At 48.3% G+C, this 18,893-nt stretch overlaps 1 protein-coding gene across 1 annotated transcript in view; it reads right to left on the bottom strand.

The window, feature by feature from the left end:
* The window catches only part of LOC119395859 (complement factor B), a 236,330-nt gene that overhangs the window by 50,982 nt on the left and 166,455 nt on the right, over positions 1 to 18,893 (bottom strand). Inside the window, exons 14-15 of the mRNA XM_037662862.2 lie at positions 16,375 to 16,526; positions 2,880 to 2,997 (exon numbers count right to left, since the gene is read on the bottom strand). Of these exons, the coding sequence (XP_037518790.1) occupies positions 2,880 to 2,997; positions 16,375 to 16,526 (270 nt within the window). The remainder of the gene's footprint in view (positions 1 to 2,879; positions 2,998 to 16,374; positions 16,527 to 18,893) is intronic.

Here is an 18,893-nt window from a genome sequence, read left to right as displayed (position 1 = left end):
TCTGAGTACACTGCAATTTCTGACGTTGCCAGGTATGCCGAAGATTGCCGACGATTGGCTCGTTCGCTGACGACCGAGGACCAAGGCTGTCAGAAGCTAAGGCACGACACCGACCGACCTCTCCCTACTTTTAAGACAGGTGCCATGGTTTGGCTTTTGATCCCACCGAACACTCCTGGCGTTTCGTCGAAATTACTTGCCCGATATCACGGGCCCTACCGCATTCTCACACGTGCGTCTCCAGTCAATTATGAGGTCGAGCCTTTGACACCGTCCCAAGACTTACGTCGTCGTGGTAGGGAAATCGTCCACGTGAGTGTCCTCAAGCCCTATTATGATCCCACCATACTGACAACGCCTTAGGTCGCCAGGATGGCTACGCTATTCATCGGGGGCAAATACAGTGAACAATACAGACGACGACGAAGCAGCCACGAAAGCGAGTCACATCGTTAGTGGTAGCCACGCGACCCGTGCTTGCGCTTGCTTTGATTTTGGACCCTCGACGTTCCTCGATGTTCCTCGTCGTTCCTTCACGTTTGTACGTGAATAAACCACGTGACATAATATATATATATATATATATATATATATATATATATATATATATATATATATATATATATATATTCAACGAAAGCGAAGAGGGTCTGCGGACATGTAGTGACGTTCTTCTCTCTGAACACACCCTGTTCAAGTATGTGGCCGCCTGGATTCCTAGGGGCGGTGCCCTTGACCAGACGACAGCGCTACAGGTATACCAGTCATGTGTACTCTCTTTCGTGACACATGCCTTGCCGGTCTTGAATGTGACTTGCCCCGTGAGACCTAATCCTTTTCACTACTCACTTAAACACAGCAGTTGGCTCTGAAGCTGCAAGTTGACCAGACAGCGTTGCATAACATCCAGAGCGTGCACCGAGCAACAGATGGCAAAGCACTCATTGGCTGATTCAGCACCACCTCTCGCATGGGGAAATGGCGGCATTGTATATTGGCGTTACTGGCAGTTTCGAAGAAACCACCTTTTAACAACAACGAAAAAGCACAGCAAGTGTACCTGCGCCATTGATATTTAAATTCCAGAAATACGCGAAAAGTCTGACTAGCCTGTTCGTCACTATTGCAGTTATCCCACTCGCATTCATTTGAAAAATTGGCGATTCCATTAAAGCACTTACGTGCGCATCTGAACGGCGCGACGGCCTAAGCGCTTCTGCAGCTTCCTTTTGCCCTTCCACTGACATCAGACGGGTGTTTAGAAGACCGCATCTATCACCTAGCCACATAAATGACTGCTGAGCTAGCAGCGATTGATGTTCTCCTTTAGTACGTGCAAGAAGTATTGCCAATATCCAAGTTCGTCATCATTACAGACTCCCGCGGTGCCCATAGCAGGCTCCCTAGAAAACATGTCGATAGCCAAATTCTATGCAGTATCACATAACCTGCCGGCAAAATTCACCCTCATGGTGTTCGCTTCACTGCCCATTTGATAATCCGCCCGTGGGCCCATTGCTGAAAATGAAAAGGCTAAAACTTCAAATTTTAATTATAATGAGTGTGAATGCCCTGATATTTTGTGAATGACGGACAACGCTCGTCTGCTCATACGCCGACACCTACCAAATCTGTACCCAGACCAGCGTGGTGCAAACAGATCGTTCTTTCCTCGTGTTCATGTTCGTCGCTTGCCTCGTCGTTCCAGTGCACTCTTATACACTCTAACAGTTGGCTCTTAGTTGGTGCGCGAACGCTTATACCGTCAAAGACGTGTAAACAGTCCGTTGTGTGCATGTTGTGGCTCCTGCGAAAGCTTTGAGCATCTTATCATACACTGCCCCGCATTCGTTACGCAGAAGGCATTGCTGAATATGAAATATAGATTCCTTGGATTTAAGTTCGCGACCCTTGACGATCACCTCTTTCAGCGAGGGTGCGCTGCTCGACGCGCCCAGGCTCATCGAGCTCCATCGACTTTTATCGAACAAATGGTTGTGGCCGTGCGTTTACAGACGTTTTCTTTCGTGTTTTTACTTATCTTTCTACATGTACTTGCCATTCATTTCTTTACGTTCCCGTCCTTTTTTTTCTTATCTCCTCGTACCTGCATTTCCTCTATCTCTCCCTTCGTCCCGAAAGTGTAGGCACGCGTCGTGCCTGCCTACCCCTTACTATGCTATAGCGTACATGGCCATGCTACGCTTCAGCCTCTCTCATCCTACTTTCCCTCCTACTCATCCTCACTTCCTTTTCTTACCCCTTTGACATACTACAAAAGGCGTTCGTCTCTCGCCTCCTCGTTTCCCTCCTCCCCTCGTATCACTCTTCACCCTCGCTTCCCTTTCTCACCCACTCACTACACCATACTATACATGGCTATGCTAGGCTTTACCCTCTGCCATCTTCCTTTTCCTCCTCACGTTTACATCACTCCCCCTCTGTCACATCCTTTCCTTGCCCTCTTGCTGTACCATACAATACATGACTCTGCTAATCTTAACCTTCTCCCCTCCTCTTTTGCCTCCTTCTGACCCTCACACCACTGCTCCTCACCCACACTTCCCTTTGGAGAGCTCCGGAAATTGCTACAACCTGGGGTTCCTGAACGCACGTCCGTCGGGGCCGGGATGGAACGTGAGATTTTCGGGTCACCAGCCGAGCCCCATGACCGCTGTATCATCGCGGCGTCTAAGATGAGCTGTTCATACCCTTGGAAAGCGTTAGCACCACCGACGTCTTTTGTTCGACAGTTTATAGTGACAAATGGTACGGATTCACAGCCAAATTGCCATGGAAGCGGGCTCAGTGGTACGTTAGAGTTTACTGAGCAATATTTCGATTGACCTGCAGCGTGGTTAAATAAGGCTCATACTTACCCGCCCGCAGCCGCAGGTTCCCGGCAGTGAACTCGTTCCTTGTGGCGTTCTTTGAATGCATGCAGTGGGCAGCCGTGAGCACGAACTTCTTATGTATTATGGTACCACCACACAATGCCTAGAATAAAGAAAGCCCAATGAGCATAAGAACAAGATGCAGTACAGTGGGTACGCACACAATGTACTTTCCTTGTGGCTTCGTGCTACCATTTGGTGGTTGCAAAATCTCTCTTTCTTCACAACTCTCGCAGTTACGCATTTCTCACCCTTTGTCCATGGCCTAAAGCCAAACCCATTCTAACTTCAAAAAGAACCTCTGTCTGTGACGCGTACCTTGCTCGTTAAGGGCACCTGAATGTTTCGCGACAGTATGTACCACTGAACCCGAATTCAGTTCACAGCCCATCCATTAAATCTTTCTTTCAATGGTACCGAAGACGCAAGCCACGCCTTAAAGTCTTATCCAGTCTTGAGGTGAACACAGCTCAGCGTGCACCGCTTTCGCTGTTTTTTGTGCGCGTAGCGCATAAAACTGAAGCGGCACAGGCACACAGAGGCACACTGCTCTCGCTGTATTTCAGTGGAAAGCAAAAGCGGCGCGCTTCAGCGCGGTACAAGCGGCACCCAGCACCCCTGTATGCCTGCGCCGCTGCGCTTGGATGCGCGACCGCGTCAGATGCAATGGCGCTCCGCGGAGCGCTGCAACGCTGAGCCGTGTTCACCCTAAGAGTGGAGGAGCCTGTGCATGAATTTTAGCGGCAGCATTACTGAGGTCTGAGCTATGGAGTTCTTGCACGCCATACTCTGTCATGCGGTTTCTCGTTTTTACTGGGGATGTTTTCAACGTCATACAACTTGATCCTCGCATAATGAGACCACACTTTCGTCTACTTTTGAGATCATGAAACACCCATAATTTTTACAAACAGTTTGTCGGTCGGAACTTTCGTAACTAAAACGAGGTGACGCCACTGCCTTCGGACACCCTCTTCCCATGCCATAGCTGATATGGTCCCGGTTACTTATAAGGTGTTGTGAGCCAAACGTCTCATTATGGAGGAAATACAAGTTCCAGGATTGCTTTCCTACTTGCTTTGTTTGAATAAAGCTACAATCAGCATCAAATTAATGTGCTGTTCAAGGAAACCTCTGTAATATTAATTCACTTGGTGGCATAAATTTTATTTGTTTTATCATATTTATTTATCCCGTGCGCCTTGAAGTTACATAGAGTAGCCTATATTTCAGAGGAGACGGCAAGACACACGGGAATATGAGAAAAAAAACGCAGTCGTTTGCATGCATCAATATCGGGGGAGTATTTTGCCCCGTTATGTTGACTATAAAGAAACTGACAACCAATATGTCAACTATAGATTCGCATTGTTTTACGCGCGGTCCTTATTTTATTCTTCTAGGACGCTACATTGCATATGTTAACACGATTCGTTGCCCGCCATGATACGCGTATAGGGTATTTTAATGAGTTTTAAGCACCACCGTGGGTCTGTGGTAGAATACCAGACTGCAACACAGAAGGCCCGGGTTCATATCCCACCCGACCGCAGAATTTTTTTCTTATTTCATATTTTCTTATTTTGCGCGATGGTGGTTACGGAAACCGGCGGCGGCGGACACCTACGGCACCAAAATTGGCTATTGTTGTGGTCTTATAACAGCTTTCGCTGTAAAATAATGAAGGAAACAAGGAATAAAAGCCATAGGTTCGCTACCGCCCCTCGGACGACCTAACGCGCGCGACGTGTCCGACATTGGGTACAGCGCGACGTCGGCTGAACGCGCAGTGATCCCTGCCAGAACTTCACAGTCTTCGTGTACCCAGCCGTCGGAGAGCCTATGATGGCCCGAAGTAGCATCGCAGTTGTTTCCCACAACACATGATTCGACGTATCAGCCTCCGAAATCAAGTCTTCGCAAAGCTAGAAAGCAAACTGGAGGCGTCCGTGGTTGTAGGGACATGTTCCGTACTCTGAAGATTCTTGATGCACGGATGAGAGAATCTTCTTGCTTAGTCAGCACGTTCAAGGTCGGCGGTGATGTCCACATTCTCTGTCTCTGGCTTTTGGCAAAATGACTCCACGCGTAGTTGTGATGTTCCTGACTTAAAGCAGGTTGATCGGCGTCATCTGTCTTTATTGCTTTGTCTTGTGGTACTCAGGCCTTACATGCGGAAAACAGCACCCCATATCACGCTTTCGACGTCAAAGTACTACATCGCTAACATGATGACATCTAGGCGATGGTATTATTCAGGCATTTGATAAATTCACTTCCCTTGGAGCGTAGGTGCGTGTATTGCAGTATTCTGTCTTACCGTATCGCAGCATGTCTTAAGTTAGTGCCTTCGTAAACGCCGTCCCTGCAACGGTGATGTGGACTTCCAGAAACCTTGTTGAAGCAGCGGGATGCCCTTTTCGAAGAATTTCGCCACTGCGGCAATTCTATATGTGGGCATCGGGTTCGTTTCAGCGTGGCGGTTGGCGTACTGGTCACTGCAGTCCTTGACGCAAGAGGGGATACTGAATGTGTAGAGTGTCATCTGCCGACAATGCCGCAAACGCCGTCCACCATGTTCCCGCGGGAGCCAATACAAAAGCAGACACACAGCAACCATTCGCAAGGCATTTCATGTGTTAGCTGCTGGTCTTAAGCGCCTAGCAATTTAGGGGCTCGGCTTTTCGTCCATCCATGGATTCCATGTGGTGTGATGACGCTCACAACCAAGCGCGCCAAACAGGCCTAAAATAAGCTTGGCAATGCTGAAAATTGGGTTATTGTATAAGAACAAAGTTTAAAATAGTATAATTAACAGAAATAACCAACAATTAACGCAAAAATAACTCAAAATTGTTAAAACCCTGTCGGAAACAAAGTAACGCAAAATGTGAAGCAAAATAGAAGAAATCTGACAGTGAGGATGGATGGATGGATGGATGCTATGAGCGTCCCCTTTAAAACGGGGCGGTGACATGTCTGCCACCAGGCTCGAAGGAAGAAAAAAAAACTTCCTTGTTTCAAGTTGGCTTAATACCTTATCTACACTGATTAAATCTATGTTATTATACCAAAAAATGTAAATTCACGGTCCATCACTCTGCCTCTTAAGGCAGAATGACCTTATTTTTCCCCATTATTCTTTTTTGTACTTTATCTCTACTTTTCTGCCACCAATACTCTAACCGTCTCTTACTTATTTCTATCGCGGGCGTGTTCACCTTTCCATTGTTGTCCTTAAAACCCAAGGCTTCATGTAGACTCGTGCCCACACGTATACCTGGGTGAATATCGCCACATTGAATCAGTACATGTTCCATCGTTTCCTTAGTTGCCCCGCAGCATGTACATTGTTCTTCTTCGTTACTGAATCTCGCTTTGTAACTACGCGTTCTAAGGCAGCCCGATTTTGCTTCAAACAGCAAAGCGCTTCCCCTTGAATTATCATAAAATCTTTCCCTCCTTATTTCGTTTTTTCCCTTTCGGTAGTTACTCAGAGCCGGCTTCTTTTCCATCGCTGCCATCCAATAAGTCCTCTCCGCCTCTCTGACCTTCCGCCTAATGCTCCTTGTTGCCATATAGGCCGCTCTGCTAGCCGTATATTTACTGGTGAACCTCCTAGTTCTTTTTCTCCACTGCGAGTCAACGCTTTTTCTATACAGATACCTGAAAACCTTCTCTACCCATCTATTCTTCATTTTCCTCAGCCTCTCTTCGAATCTCATTTTGCTCTGAGCTTCGCTCACTTCAAAGCCTGTCCATCCCATATCACCCTTTACAGCCTCATTTGTCGTCTTCCCGTGAGCGCCCAACGCGAGGCGGCGCAGCGTCCTTTGATTTACATCCATTCCTGATTATACCTCTGAGTTCATGCACACCACTGAGTTCCCAAATGTAAGCCCCGGGACCATCACACCCTTCCACAGCCCTCGAAGCACCTCGTACCTATTGTATCCCCATAAAGCTCTGTGCTCCATAATTGCAGCATTCCTCTTTCCCTTTGCTACCTATGCTTTCTCTTGTACCTCCATATATCTGTCCCCCTCATTTACCCATACTCCGAGGTACTTGTACTCGCTTACCCTCGGTATTTTTTGGCTCTGTATTATGACCGCACGGTCTTCGTGATCATAGAATACCATCAATCCACATTTTGTTGCACTAAATTCTAGTCCTAGAGCCTCACATTCCCTTCCGCATATATCTGCCAGTCGCTGTGTATCATCTTGACTGTCCGCAAATAAGACAATATCATAAGCATAAAATAGACCTGGAAGCTTCTGCTGAACCATCGTGCCGACCTCTTTGTGTGACAAATTAAATCCAATGTTGCTACATTCTAGCGCTTTTTCCATCCTCACCATGTACAGCATGAATAACAGCGGGGACAAAGGACATCCCTGTCTCAGCCCCTTGCTAATTTCAACTCTGTCCTTGCTAATTATTCCTTCCCATTCTATGCAAACTGTATACAAACTGTATTTTCTCGGTATATTTCCCTCAAAAGCGGTATACAGTTGTCCCCTATGCCCTCTTCTTTCAATATATCCCACAAAATTTCCTCATTAACGTTGTCATACGCCCCGGTGATATCTAGATAAGCTACGTATAAGGGCCTGTTTTCTATTTTCGATATTTCTATACACTGGGTAAGAACAAACAGATAATCGTCTAACCGCCTGTCGATTCGAAATCCATTATGATGTTCTCCCAAAACATCATTTTGTTCTACCCACGCTTCTATTTTTAATTTTACTGCCTGCATCGCCAACCTGTATAGCACCGATGTAATAGCGGTCTATACGAGCGAATGTTATCCTTTTCTCCCCTGCCTTTATAGATTAAGTTCATTCTACTTTTTCGCCAACTGTCTGGTATTTCCCTCTCCTGTAAGCACTTTTCTATGGCTTTCAGCAGTGCTTCTTTAGTTTTATGTCCGAGTTCGTTAATGAGGCTGACGGGAACCCCATCTAAGCCCGGAGTAGTGCGCTTAGGAATCTTTCCTTCGGCCTTCTTCCAAATGAAATTCTCTAGTACTACATCTTCGTCGGTTGCACTCCTTTGCGTACTTTTACGCACCGGGGGAATCCCCTGGGCGACCTTTTTAAACGAATCGGCTGTTACCTTTCAGATTTAACCTAGCGCTTCATACCCTTCCAATTGATTTCCTCCATCTACCAAACGTTGTTGCATTGTGACAGACTTCTTACCCAGCGCTTTTAGGCGGCTCCAAAATATCCTAGGCGAGGCCTTCTTTTCGCGAATCTATGTCATCCAGCGTTCACTTTCACCATTAATTTTTGCCTCGACTAATTTCTGCACAATAGATTTTTGCTCCTAATATTTGCAGCGCCCCCATCCGGAATTCAGCGAAAACATAAAGTATGGCCTCCAAGATTTTTGTGAATACGAGACTCGAAACAAGATTAAACGTTAGTTCTTGCATCAACACGTAGCAACAGAAGCTAGTTTTAAAAAAACAGAGGAAAACTAATACAGCTATAAAAGGAGACAGTAAGAACAAAAACCCAGCATCTACAGCTGCCATTCGAACCTGGGGCTTTTGAGTGGGAAGCGGGCATTCTATCCCGGCGCTACTTTGGCGGAGCCGCGCGCGACTCTTAAACGACGACCCATTGCAGACTACCGATCGCAGCGCCACAAGCGGATTGACCCTGTTTGGGCTTCACTTTCTGTATATTGGTGATGCGGTCGCTCCGAGAACTCCCTGGTTCTAGTACACTATACAAGAATAAAGCATAGCGTTGTTCTCTATAACTGATTAGGCAAGAAGTAGCTGCAATTTTCATTTAAGCACTTGCGCACGCGGGCTAATGCGATGAAATAAATGCGAACCGCGCGGCACATACTCGCTCCGCTGTCGGTATTTATGTTCAAGCAGTTGTAACATATGTAACAATAACAGAGGCTCGCATAGTGCAATCAAGGTTGATTGTGTAGTAGGTAAGAACGCGACGAAAACAAATTCGAGCAACGTACACGGGCGCCGCGCTGTTCACATTTCTTTTGATTGCTTCACCGCCACGGTGGTTCAGCAGTTACGGTGCTCGACTGCCTACCCGAAGGTTGCGGGATCGAATCGCAGCAGCGGCCGCCAATTTCGATGGAGGCGAAGATGCTTGAAGCCCGTTTACTAATTTAGGTGCATGATAAAGAGCTCCAGGTGGTCGAAATTTTCCAAGCCCTCCACTGCGACGTCCCTCATAATTATATCATGGTTCTGCGACGTTAAACCGTAACAATATTATTATCTTTTTTTCGCCTCGGTACGTGCTAGAACACGTTGTGTGCAGGAGCATGGGGAGATATAGAACTACATGCAGCGATAGAACAGATGCACAGCGACTGTTCTAAGAATTATTTCAGGCCAATTTTGTCATAGCTGCGCGCGTGCCGATGCTTTTCAAGACGCATGTCAGTTTTCCTTTTTTTCAGATTTTCTTGAGCAGCTCCTCATACTATTTCCTTAAGGCAGGCCTCTAGAAACACTCATTACATCAGGGCAGTTTTTTTCGTGAAGCTAATAAAGAAGCACTGCAGCCGACGCCCTAAACAGCATACACACATCTTGTCATACTACAAGAAGGTTGCAATTTGCTTCAGAAGCTTTAAGAACAGGTATGCCACACATACGTCTTCATTTATAAACATATGCTGAGAACGTTGACAGAGAATTCACAGCTCAGTGCATGTTGGGTTGCAAAAGTACCACTACGAGCAACAAGAGCATGCGCGTCAAAATAACCACCAGGAAAAGTCAGCCTAATGGAAAGTGATTGCAGTGGATATGTTGCAGCAGTCAGTTTCCCTGACGCGTTGACAGTTGTCTGTCAGCCGAAAGGCGTCAATTTTACGCCAACCATAATAAGAGCTGCCCGGGAATGTTATTGTGCATGAACCTTCTTCCGCATACTCAGCGAAACGTTTACCTCACAAAGGCAGGCATCAATCGTGGGCACAAAATATGTGCTGTCCTATTCTGTGCAGCCACACAGCCCGTCGCTTGGCGTCCTTTTTCCGCCTTAGAGTGGGAAAGCGCGGTTTTCCCGCACCTCGCTGGTGCGGGAAAACCGAAAAAGCGCAGCACCTAGTCATTCTTCGACGGCCTCATAGGCGTGTAAACGATCAATCGTGAAAACGATAGCGTAAAGTTAGCGTACGCTCTTCTCTAGCCCTAAGAAACAGTCGCCCTCCAAAGCACCGTGTGTCGGCAGCCGGAAGTAACAAGCGTGGCGAGTTAGCCGGATCAATCATGGCCGGTTAATTAATTACCAAGTGACCACGGAAAGCGAATCGCGAGCGAGCGAGGGGGGCGGAGCAGGTAGCGCGCGGCGGCGAAGAAAAAAACGAACGCGGTTCTTTTCCCGTTCGAGTGATTTTGAATCCAGCAGCCGCACCTCCGCCGGTGTCTCTTTAGTTTTCCAAGTGGGTGTTGACAGATCGGCTCTGGGTCGTGCCAGGCTGGCGCTACGGTACCCAGGTAGTATTCTAGCAATAACAAACATTATGGACTTGGCGACCTCCTCCATCCAGTTGGTGCGCGGGAGACATTGATGCCACGTGGACATTCACGCTAGTGTGGGCACAACGCGTTGATCGCGAAACATGGGAATCCCCGCTTATTATACTAGAAATGGTAATAGGTGTGGTCGGCTCCTCTGCAGTGGTTGCGGAGAGGGCGATCGTTGGGGCGCCCCATACCTGGGTCTTCCACATGACGTAGTCCTGGCCTAGAGGCAGCGGGATGGCGGTGGCGGCATTGGCGTCGGCACGGGAGTCACAAGGGGCACTTGCTCCCACATAAGTATTCCCCCCTCCCCCAGCCACGAAGCAACATGGGACAAGATGAAATCATGTCGATGTCTATGGGTGGCGCATGTAGGTGTCGATAAACCTGTGGGCGTGGAGGGTGAGCATCAAGGCCGATTGTGTGTTGGATGAGGTGGTTGAAGTTCATTTTGATGAAACAGCATGTTGCTTGACGAACGACGAGAACAAGAGTGCACAGGACATGCGCAGGATAGCGCATGCCCTGCGCACTCGTTTTACAGCGAAAGCTGTTATGAGATCATTTCACCGGCCGTTTTTGGCGCCGTAGTTGTCCGCCGCCGCCGCCGGTGTCCGTAACCACTATCGCTCGAAATAAGAAAAAAAAAAACGAAATAAAAATTTTCCAGGATGGAACGGGGTTCGAACCTGGGCCCTCTGCGTGGGAGCCTAGTGTTGTACCACAGAGCCATGCCGGTTCTTGGAACTGCCTTGCAATACAGGCTGTAAAATATGTGGCACAAAAACCAGCCGACGCGGACTTAAAAGCTCAAACAGACGTTTATTAGCGTCCGCATGAGCCCAGAACCTCAAGATGGCTCCTTCGTTCCTGGTAGAACGCGCTCGCGCGCCCGCTAGTCCAAAACTCGTCTTCGTCTTCTTGAAGGCTGAACGTGGGAAATTCAACACATTCCCGGCCGCGCAATGGTGTCGCGTCTTTTTGGTCAGGCGCTTTCGGTGTTGTATTCTCCAAAAGTCCTCTGTACGCGTTCATGCTTCCGCTTCTTCGATATGGCCTTGAGGTGTATTCGTCAGCCTTCTACCTTTCGAGCTAATCCTTCACATGCCGAAGCTTCTCTCGCCATTTGGCGTAGAGACTGAGGACGTCCTCTCCTGCCAGCTCGCGGATGTGGGCGAGCAGGTCCATAGGGCTCTCAGCACATGCTGCTTCGACGGTTTCAGCAGCAGGCGCCTGTTGCCAAAACGGTCCAGCGATGTCCTCACGTTCAGGTTTTATTTGCTGGGAAGACAATTCTGTAGTCTTGGGTCCGATTCTTGCAGAACTTGATGAGGTTGCGTCTTCTTGTGTGAGCAGTGAGGGACGCTCTTGAATTTGCTGGATGGCAGCACAGTCTTGCGTGCACAACCAATCATCCTTCGGGCGATTCGTCAGGCTACCCAATTGTGTTCGACTTCCAACAGTCTGCTGATGCAGACACGTCACACAATGTCCTGGCTGTTTCTTTTCTGTCTCTAATTCAGCATGGCGTTGTTCCTCGACCAACTGGTGCATCTTGATCAGCAGGGGGGAAATCAGTTTGAGCTTCTCCTCCGACACAAGCAGCCGCTGCGCACCTCGTCCAGCTCCTGAGTCAAGTTCTGTATTTTGGACTCGTACTCCATCGACACGTGTGCCTGAGCAGCTTCCCTCATGACTTTCTCCAGATTATCTTCAATGTTCTCATGAAAAGTTCGCCCCTCAAAAAGCAGGCGTTGAAGCTCCTTCAGCATGATTGCATGGTCCGTGTGCTCCCGCTCACGAGCAGTCTGTTCCTCGCGCAACTTCAATCGCCGCTTGGTCATATTGGTATCCATCGAAGTGGTCTCCTCGATCAAGCGTCCCTGAACTTGAACTTGTGCATCATCGTTCTCCTGGATGCTTCGCTTGTGGATAGCATAGAATGCAGGCTCCAGCCTCTGACTTTTGCGTGCTCGAACACGCTCTTCGATTCGGGTCTCATATCGCTGGAGTCTTCCTTTTTCCTTGCCGATGATTCCACGGAATTCTTCTGCAGTGTCGAGTTGGGTGGTCATGTCCGTTAGTGGGGGGTGAAAAGTCTTTGATGATTTGGGGTCCGTGCTGCCTTGTAAGGTCCACCCACGCTTTTTCACGGTAGTCAGCGTTTTTTCGTTTCCTGGTCTGGAAACTTTTCCGGTCATTTTGACGTCTTCCCGCTGCATTCGCCTTAGCTTATCAGGGTCGCACATAGTGGTTGCATGACGACCTTTGCAGCCCGAGCATGTAACTCTACGCCTGCAATCCCTTGCTCGGTGTCCTTTAAATGTGCATCGAAAGCACCGCATGTCGGCAGAAAGAAGTTTCTTCTTCTCTGGCAGCGATAAGTCCATGCTACATGACTCTGTCAAATGCTGCGTCGATTTGCAGAAATTGCAGCTCGAGTTCGTTGCAGTTATAGCAACTTGGCAGTGGAGTACTGATGATGTTGGGACTGCACTGTGAAAGTGAGGACTCTCGTCTTTAGGATGAGTCGCCTCGTCGTATCCTTTCTCTTCTGCAAAGTCACTCCTTTCGAGGCTCTCCACTTCAATAGAGACAAAGTGAAGAAGACGCTCTAGTTCCGTATCATGCTGAACGCTGTGGGAGCTTTCAGGTTGTGTCGCGCAGGATCGATGATATGCCACGACGATGTCACGTGGTAATGCCCTCAGCAGAATGTCGCACAGCATCGATGAAAAGGATGACTTGCTGATGCCAAGCGCCTCCAGTCCTCGCGTGTTAATCAGCACATGGTCATATAACTTGCGCAGTTTGGCCACTTCGTTAGACGAACGCACAGGAGTAAGCCTTCGAAGTCTTGAGAAATACTCCTGCTCCAAGCGCTTTTTGTCACCGAAACGTCTTTTCAGGATGTCTAACGCGTCTTCGTAGCATGCTTCGGTGGTAGGAAGCCCCGCTATAGCTGCCGCTGCGTCTCCTTTCAAGAACAGCCTCAGGTAGTTAAATTTGTCGCTAGTTGAAAGATTGCCGTTCTGGTTGATGACCTGATCGAATTGTTCCCAGAACTCGCTCCACTTGCACAAGTCACCAGCGAAAGGGTTAATCGTCAGCTTCGGTAACTTGGCTCCTGGCCTACCAGAAGGTCCCATAGCCGCTGGCACGTCGCGAACTTCGATGTGCAGTGACACTGGAGATGTTTCGCTATGCTGGCGGCGTTTGCTCTGGAGCTCGGCTAAGATGCGGGTCGCGTTGTCCTCATATTCAATTACGGTAGCGTACTCCGCCTCGAATGCCTCGTCACTTATGTGGCTCTCCATCTCATCAATAATCTTCTTCAGCTCCTCGTTATTGCTCTTGAGCCTCTCATAAATCGAGTCGATCTGTCGCACTGTCGCGTCATCATTCTCAAGTAGCGCACTTGCCTCTTGTATAAGCTTGGTGTTCTGGGCCCTTCGCGTGGTCCTCTTCATCTTGAGCTTGTCCATGGCGATCAGCTGATCTGTTGGCCTCCGTAGTTCGCGGCTGTTGTTCCAGTCGGTAGCCACCAGCGATGTCCCTTGACGGTAGCTCCCGGCTGTCGCCTCCCGGGTTTCGGCACCAAATGTTCGGGATATGGCGTCGACAAGCCGTTGAAGAACTCGATACCGTCGAGGTGATTAAAAGAGGGCTTTATTTGACACTGAGTCAGACCATTAAGACCCTGCTAGTAGTTCTATGTCCCCGTTTTCTCTCGTGCTCACTGGTACTTCTTTGTCCTCTTCTGTCGGCTCGCTGGTGCTCGCGATGGAAACAACACAGGCTTCATGTCAAGAAGGAACCACATTAGCATATGCAATATAGCATTATAGAAGTGTAAAATAAGCACCAAGCGTCGCACAACGCGAATTCTGTAACCAGGCGTCCCACAATGCGAATCGCGCAACGAGTAGGTTGTTGAATGCTTCCAACCCATTACAAAGGGCTCTGCCATAATTCTTCATCGTCATCAGGCACAGCATCAACAAAGTGCGCATAATGCCTTACATGCGTTTAGCAGGTACCAACGCTCTCCGTAGAATGACGAAAAATGGCACACTGCCTGCTGCCCTACTTTTCAAAAATTACAATGATTTATAGCGTAGCGGGTTCCTCGCAAGTGCACTTGTATTGGTTGCCAAGGAAGCCCATAAGCGCATGATCCATTTCCTCGGGGCCTCAGTAAAGTTCTTCGCCCCCCCCCCCCCCGTCTCTCTCCCACGTCAAGGTATGTTATACAGCACGACGGGAGAGGGAAATAGCGACCGGTCCTCACCCAATGCAAATTACATAACTGGTGGGCCGTTTAAAGATTCCAACCCATTACAAAGGGCTGAGCCGTAATTCTTCATTGTCATCAGTCGTCGCGTCAACAAAGTGCACATAATGCCTTACAGGCGGGTACCTGGTGCATCGCTTCTCCGCAGATTGACGAATAATGGCTTAGTAGGTGCTTCCCAACTTCACAAAAATTGTGATTTATGGCGTAGTGGGTACCTTTCTAGCGTACTTGTATTGTAGCCGCAAGAGAGCTTAACAGGCTCTAGTAACGCCGCTCTTCCAGCTTTCGCTGTCACTGTGCTGTGGTTTCAGCGCAGGCCTGGCGTTTTTTTTTCGTCCTTTGTTATTAACGCGCTGTTTCGTCTAAGTGAAGACGGCCCCCCAGCGCCGCATTTGGCTTCAAGCTGAGGCTGCGCTGGATCAGGAACCCCCAGTGTGCGCTGGATTTGCTTGCGTACAACGTTGGCACTTGGTACCAAGCGAGTGAGCTTTGGCATTTCTTGCAGGCAGCGCTGGGCGGAATGTAGCCATGTCTACATCTCAAGCGTCTTGTGTGGTTTAGGTATCGAGACCGAAAGTCGAGCTAACTGGTACATATTCATCATGAGAACGTTTTAGCACAAACTAAAACAGGGACACTGAGGGAAGAAACACCAGCGCTACTATCAAATGAAGGCTTTATTAGGCCAGAAGAAAACATATATACCCGGACTACGTCACACGCGGCACATGCGCATGGTCAACGGTGCAAACCAAGGCACTATCTCTCAGTATCTATGGTTAATCCCTTTCCTTTAGGAGCGAAACTTCATTGTTAGAAATTGTTAATGAAGGGTAACTGATGCAAGATGATCCCCTAATGTGCATGTGAAAAGCCTCTGCCAGTTCTCGCGTGGTGCGATCGCGCTGCTTAAATAAGGTGACCGTGTCAGAAAAGCGTGCTTCGCATCCACACTGCGCAGAATGCATTGCTAAGTGCGTGAGCGGCTTTCCTTTTAACGACGAGAGGTGCTCCCTTAAACGTATGTTAAGGCAGCGACCCGTCTGCCCCACATACGTCCGTCCACAACCTAATGGAATACAGTATACAAGGTTTGAGGCAAATGTAACAAAACTAACTTTGTGCTTGACGTTGCAATTACGAGAGGCCCCTTTGTCTCCAGCGTCCAGATTATTTCCAATCATGGAGCACATCTTGCCCAGTTTATTCTTGGCTGAAAAGACCACATTCAGTCCGTACCTATGGGTGGTCTTTTTTATAAGGTGCGAATGAGCATGCACGTAAGAATTACCGCCCGTCTGGATCATTCCCATTCTTGCTCACGTAGAAGGCCCCCTTTCATATGTTTGATCAGGCGCCTACAAACAGCCTACATCAGGCGCCTACAAACAGATGGGCCGCTGACACCGCATTTCGATGAAGGCGAAATGCTAGAGGCCCGCGTACTGAGTTTATGTGCATGTTAAAAACCACCAGAGGGTCAAACTTTCCAGAGACCTCCACCACGGTGTGCTTCATAATGATATCAAGGCTTTGGGGGGAAAACGCGCACAATTATTATTAATATGTTATGTTTAGAAATCTTGCAAGGGGACTACCTACCAGACAGACAGATATATGCAGTAACATACTTTTGAAACAAAAGTACTTCATACTTCACTTTCTCCCACGAGGCCTATCTCCACCATCCAAGGCCAAACGGTCACAACCTGAGTCCCACCAAGAATGCGCCCTTCAGCCTTTCTGTCATCGACGTCGAGTCCAGTCTCTGGATCGTGGCTGTAGCTGACACCGCATACACTGTAATCTGCGTAAGAAACATATCATTAGGCAAAGCGTCCGAGCGGCAGTACAAGTTAATAAAAAAAAAACAGAAAGCATATATGGCAAGGATTTACTGTCAACGAAGCAGTGATCGTGGCACCTAAAGGCAGTACTGTGTTGCTGTTTCGCAAGAAAGCTCAAATTAGCGCTGCAAATCTGTCATATCGTACCTCGCTGTCATTAGCGAGAAGTAACAAAGTTACGCGACGGTAAAGTTACGATATCTGGGTGTTGCTGTCGCTATGAAAAAAAAAATCGAAAGGCGATAATGCATCAAGTCGATCCCATAGATTGTTATATCTTTTGCAGTCTACTAATTACGATATGCTTTAATAGGTGCTTCTTCGATTGTCTAGTTCTGGCGACACGAGGGCTGCCAGAGCAAGCCAGAGTGCGCTTCTGTTTCTCGGTTTGCTCCGTTCAATACGCGGTTCTTTTCCAGTCAGCGTTGGTTTACTCTGGTTGGACGGTTCTCGTGACCCACGTCTCGCGCGAAACGGCCAGGATAGCTATGTCCTAGAAGTTTTACAGAAGTTTCTGGCTAACAGGCAGCGGAATGAGATGATGGGCGCTCGCTACAATCTTTGTGAGCATTCGAGGGATTGCAACGCGGGAGCTTGATGACTGAACCTTTCATTGTAATAAGCATTGCGTTAAATTCTCGACCCGCCAAGCCATGCGAGATGGTGCACTTACGGTGGGGGCGAGCATATTCACCGCATATTTATTGCTTTTTTTTCAGTGTGTCGTAAAGCTTCCTTAGGCGAACAGCACGGAGTACTCTCGCCTGCTGATTGCGTTGTCGTTATCAAATTGAACCCGCTCGTTAAGGCGCTTATCTAGCTTACTTTTCTGTGCTAGTAGTCTTTTATATATTTCACGCTTGCGTTATCGAATCTGATTTCTCTTCTCGTGGCGAAAATGGTAGTGGTCACAGGCAGTGCAGCTAGCAATATCCCTCAGTCGGATGTTTCGATGCGTCAAGGACACCCAAACCAATCTATTCGAATAGGCCTTCGAAGTTAATAACCTGGTGAGATTGAATAATAATGATCGCGGCACTGCGTTTTCGTATTATTCGCTATCGACAGGCGGTGCGCAAGTGTTGTTTTATGGATTGTGTCAGTGGAACGGGAAAAGTACAGCGACCGTCCAGCCCGAACCATATTTGGTCCAGCGCGGCTGAAGCTGCTGCGGCGCTGTGTTTATGTTACGCGGATTAATGCATATTTTACTATTTGCGTGCTCGTTTGCAGACCTGCATGAAGCAGGCCGTTGTTCTCTAACTCATTAGGGAAGCTGCAGTTGTCACTTGCCTACGCGTGTACGCATGCAGGCCTACTAATGAGATGAAAGAAAAGCGAACAGTGCGCGGCACTTACACGCTCCTCGGTCGGCATTTATTTGAAGTGTTTTTAACCTATCTGTTAATAAACCATACTCACGACGCTCATGATGCAATCCAGGATGATTCTAACGTAGGTGAGAGCGCGATGAAAAAATGCCAACAGCGGAGCACGTGGGGGCCGCGCTGCCCACAGTTATTTCGATCGCCACGTTACACGTGACGTGATAATGATGATATCTGGGGTTTAACGTCCCAAAATCACGATGTGATTATGGAAGACGCCATAGTAGAGGGCTCCGGAAATTTCGACCACCTGGGGTTCTGTAACGTGCACCTAAGTCTAAGTACACGGGCCTCAAGCATTATCGCCCCCATCGAAAATGCAACCGCCGCTGCCGGGATTCGATCCCGCGACCTTCGGGTCAGCAGTCGAGCGCCATAACCACTAGACCACCGGCGCTGGCAACACGTGACGTGCAGGCGTGCGGAAAGATATAGGAGTACACTGCTCGTCAAATGAAACCCGAGCAGCGACAAGTCTTCGCATGGTAGTGTGCGCCGTCCAGTTATCACCGTTGACAGGCGCGCGCATCCGGTTTGACCGCAATGCGCATACGCGCGCCTGTCCATGGTGATAACTGGACGGCGCGCACTATACCACTGCGAAGGCTTGCCGGTGTTCGGGTTTCATTTCACGAGCACTGTACAAGCAGCCACAAAGCAGATGCACAGCGACCCATCTGAGATTTATTTTAAGCCAATTTTACCACAGCTTTTACCACCGCATGATTTTGTGGCCGCAGTTCATTGTCCCGTTAGGGTGCCAGAAAGTAAGCTACGCAGTTTAAAGCTGTTGCTGATTCCATGTGGCCAAAATACGCAAGAAGAATTTAAAATCCGTGACGTAATGAATATATTCATGTGCAGAGATTTCGGCGCGCAGTTTCGAAAATAAAGCTTTGACCTTTATTTTAACTTTAATAGATCAATCATGGTGAAATT

The sequence above is a fragment of the Rhipicephalus sanguineus genome, chromosome 6, assembly GCF_013339695.2.
Source record: "Rhipicephalus sanguineus isolate Rsan-2018 chromosome 6, BIME_Rsan_1.4, whole genome shotgun sequence".
NCBI classification, from domain to species: Eukaryota; Metazoa; Arthropoda; class Arachnida; order Ixodida; family Ixodidae; genus Rhipicephalus; species Rhipicephalus sanguineus.
This window is presented reverse-complemented; position numbering and strand designations above follow the sequence as displayed.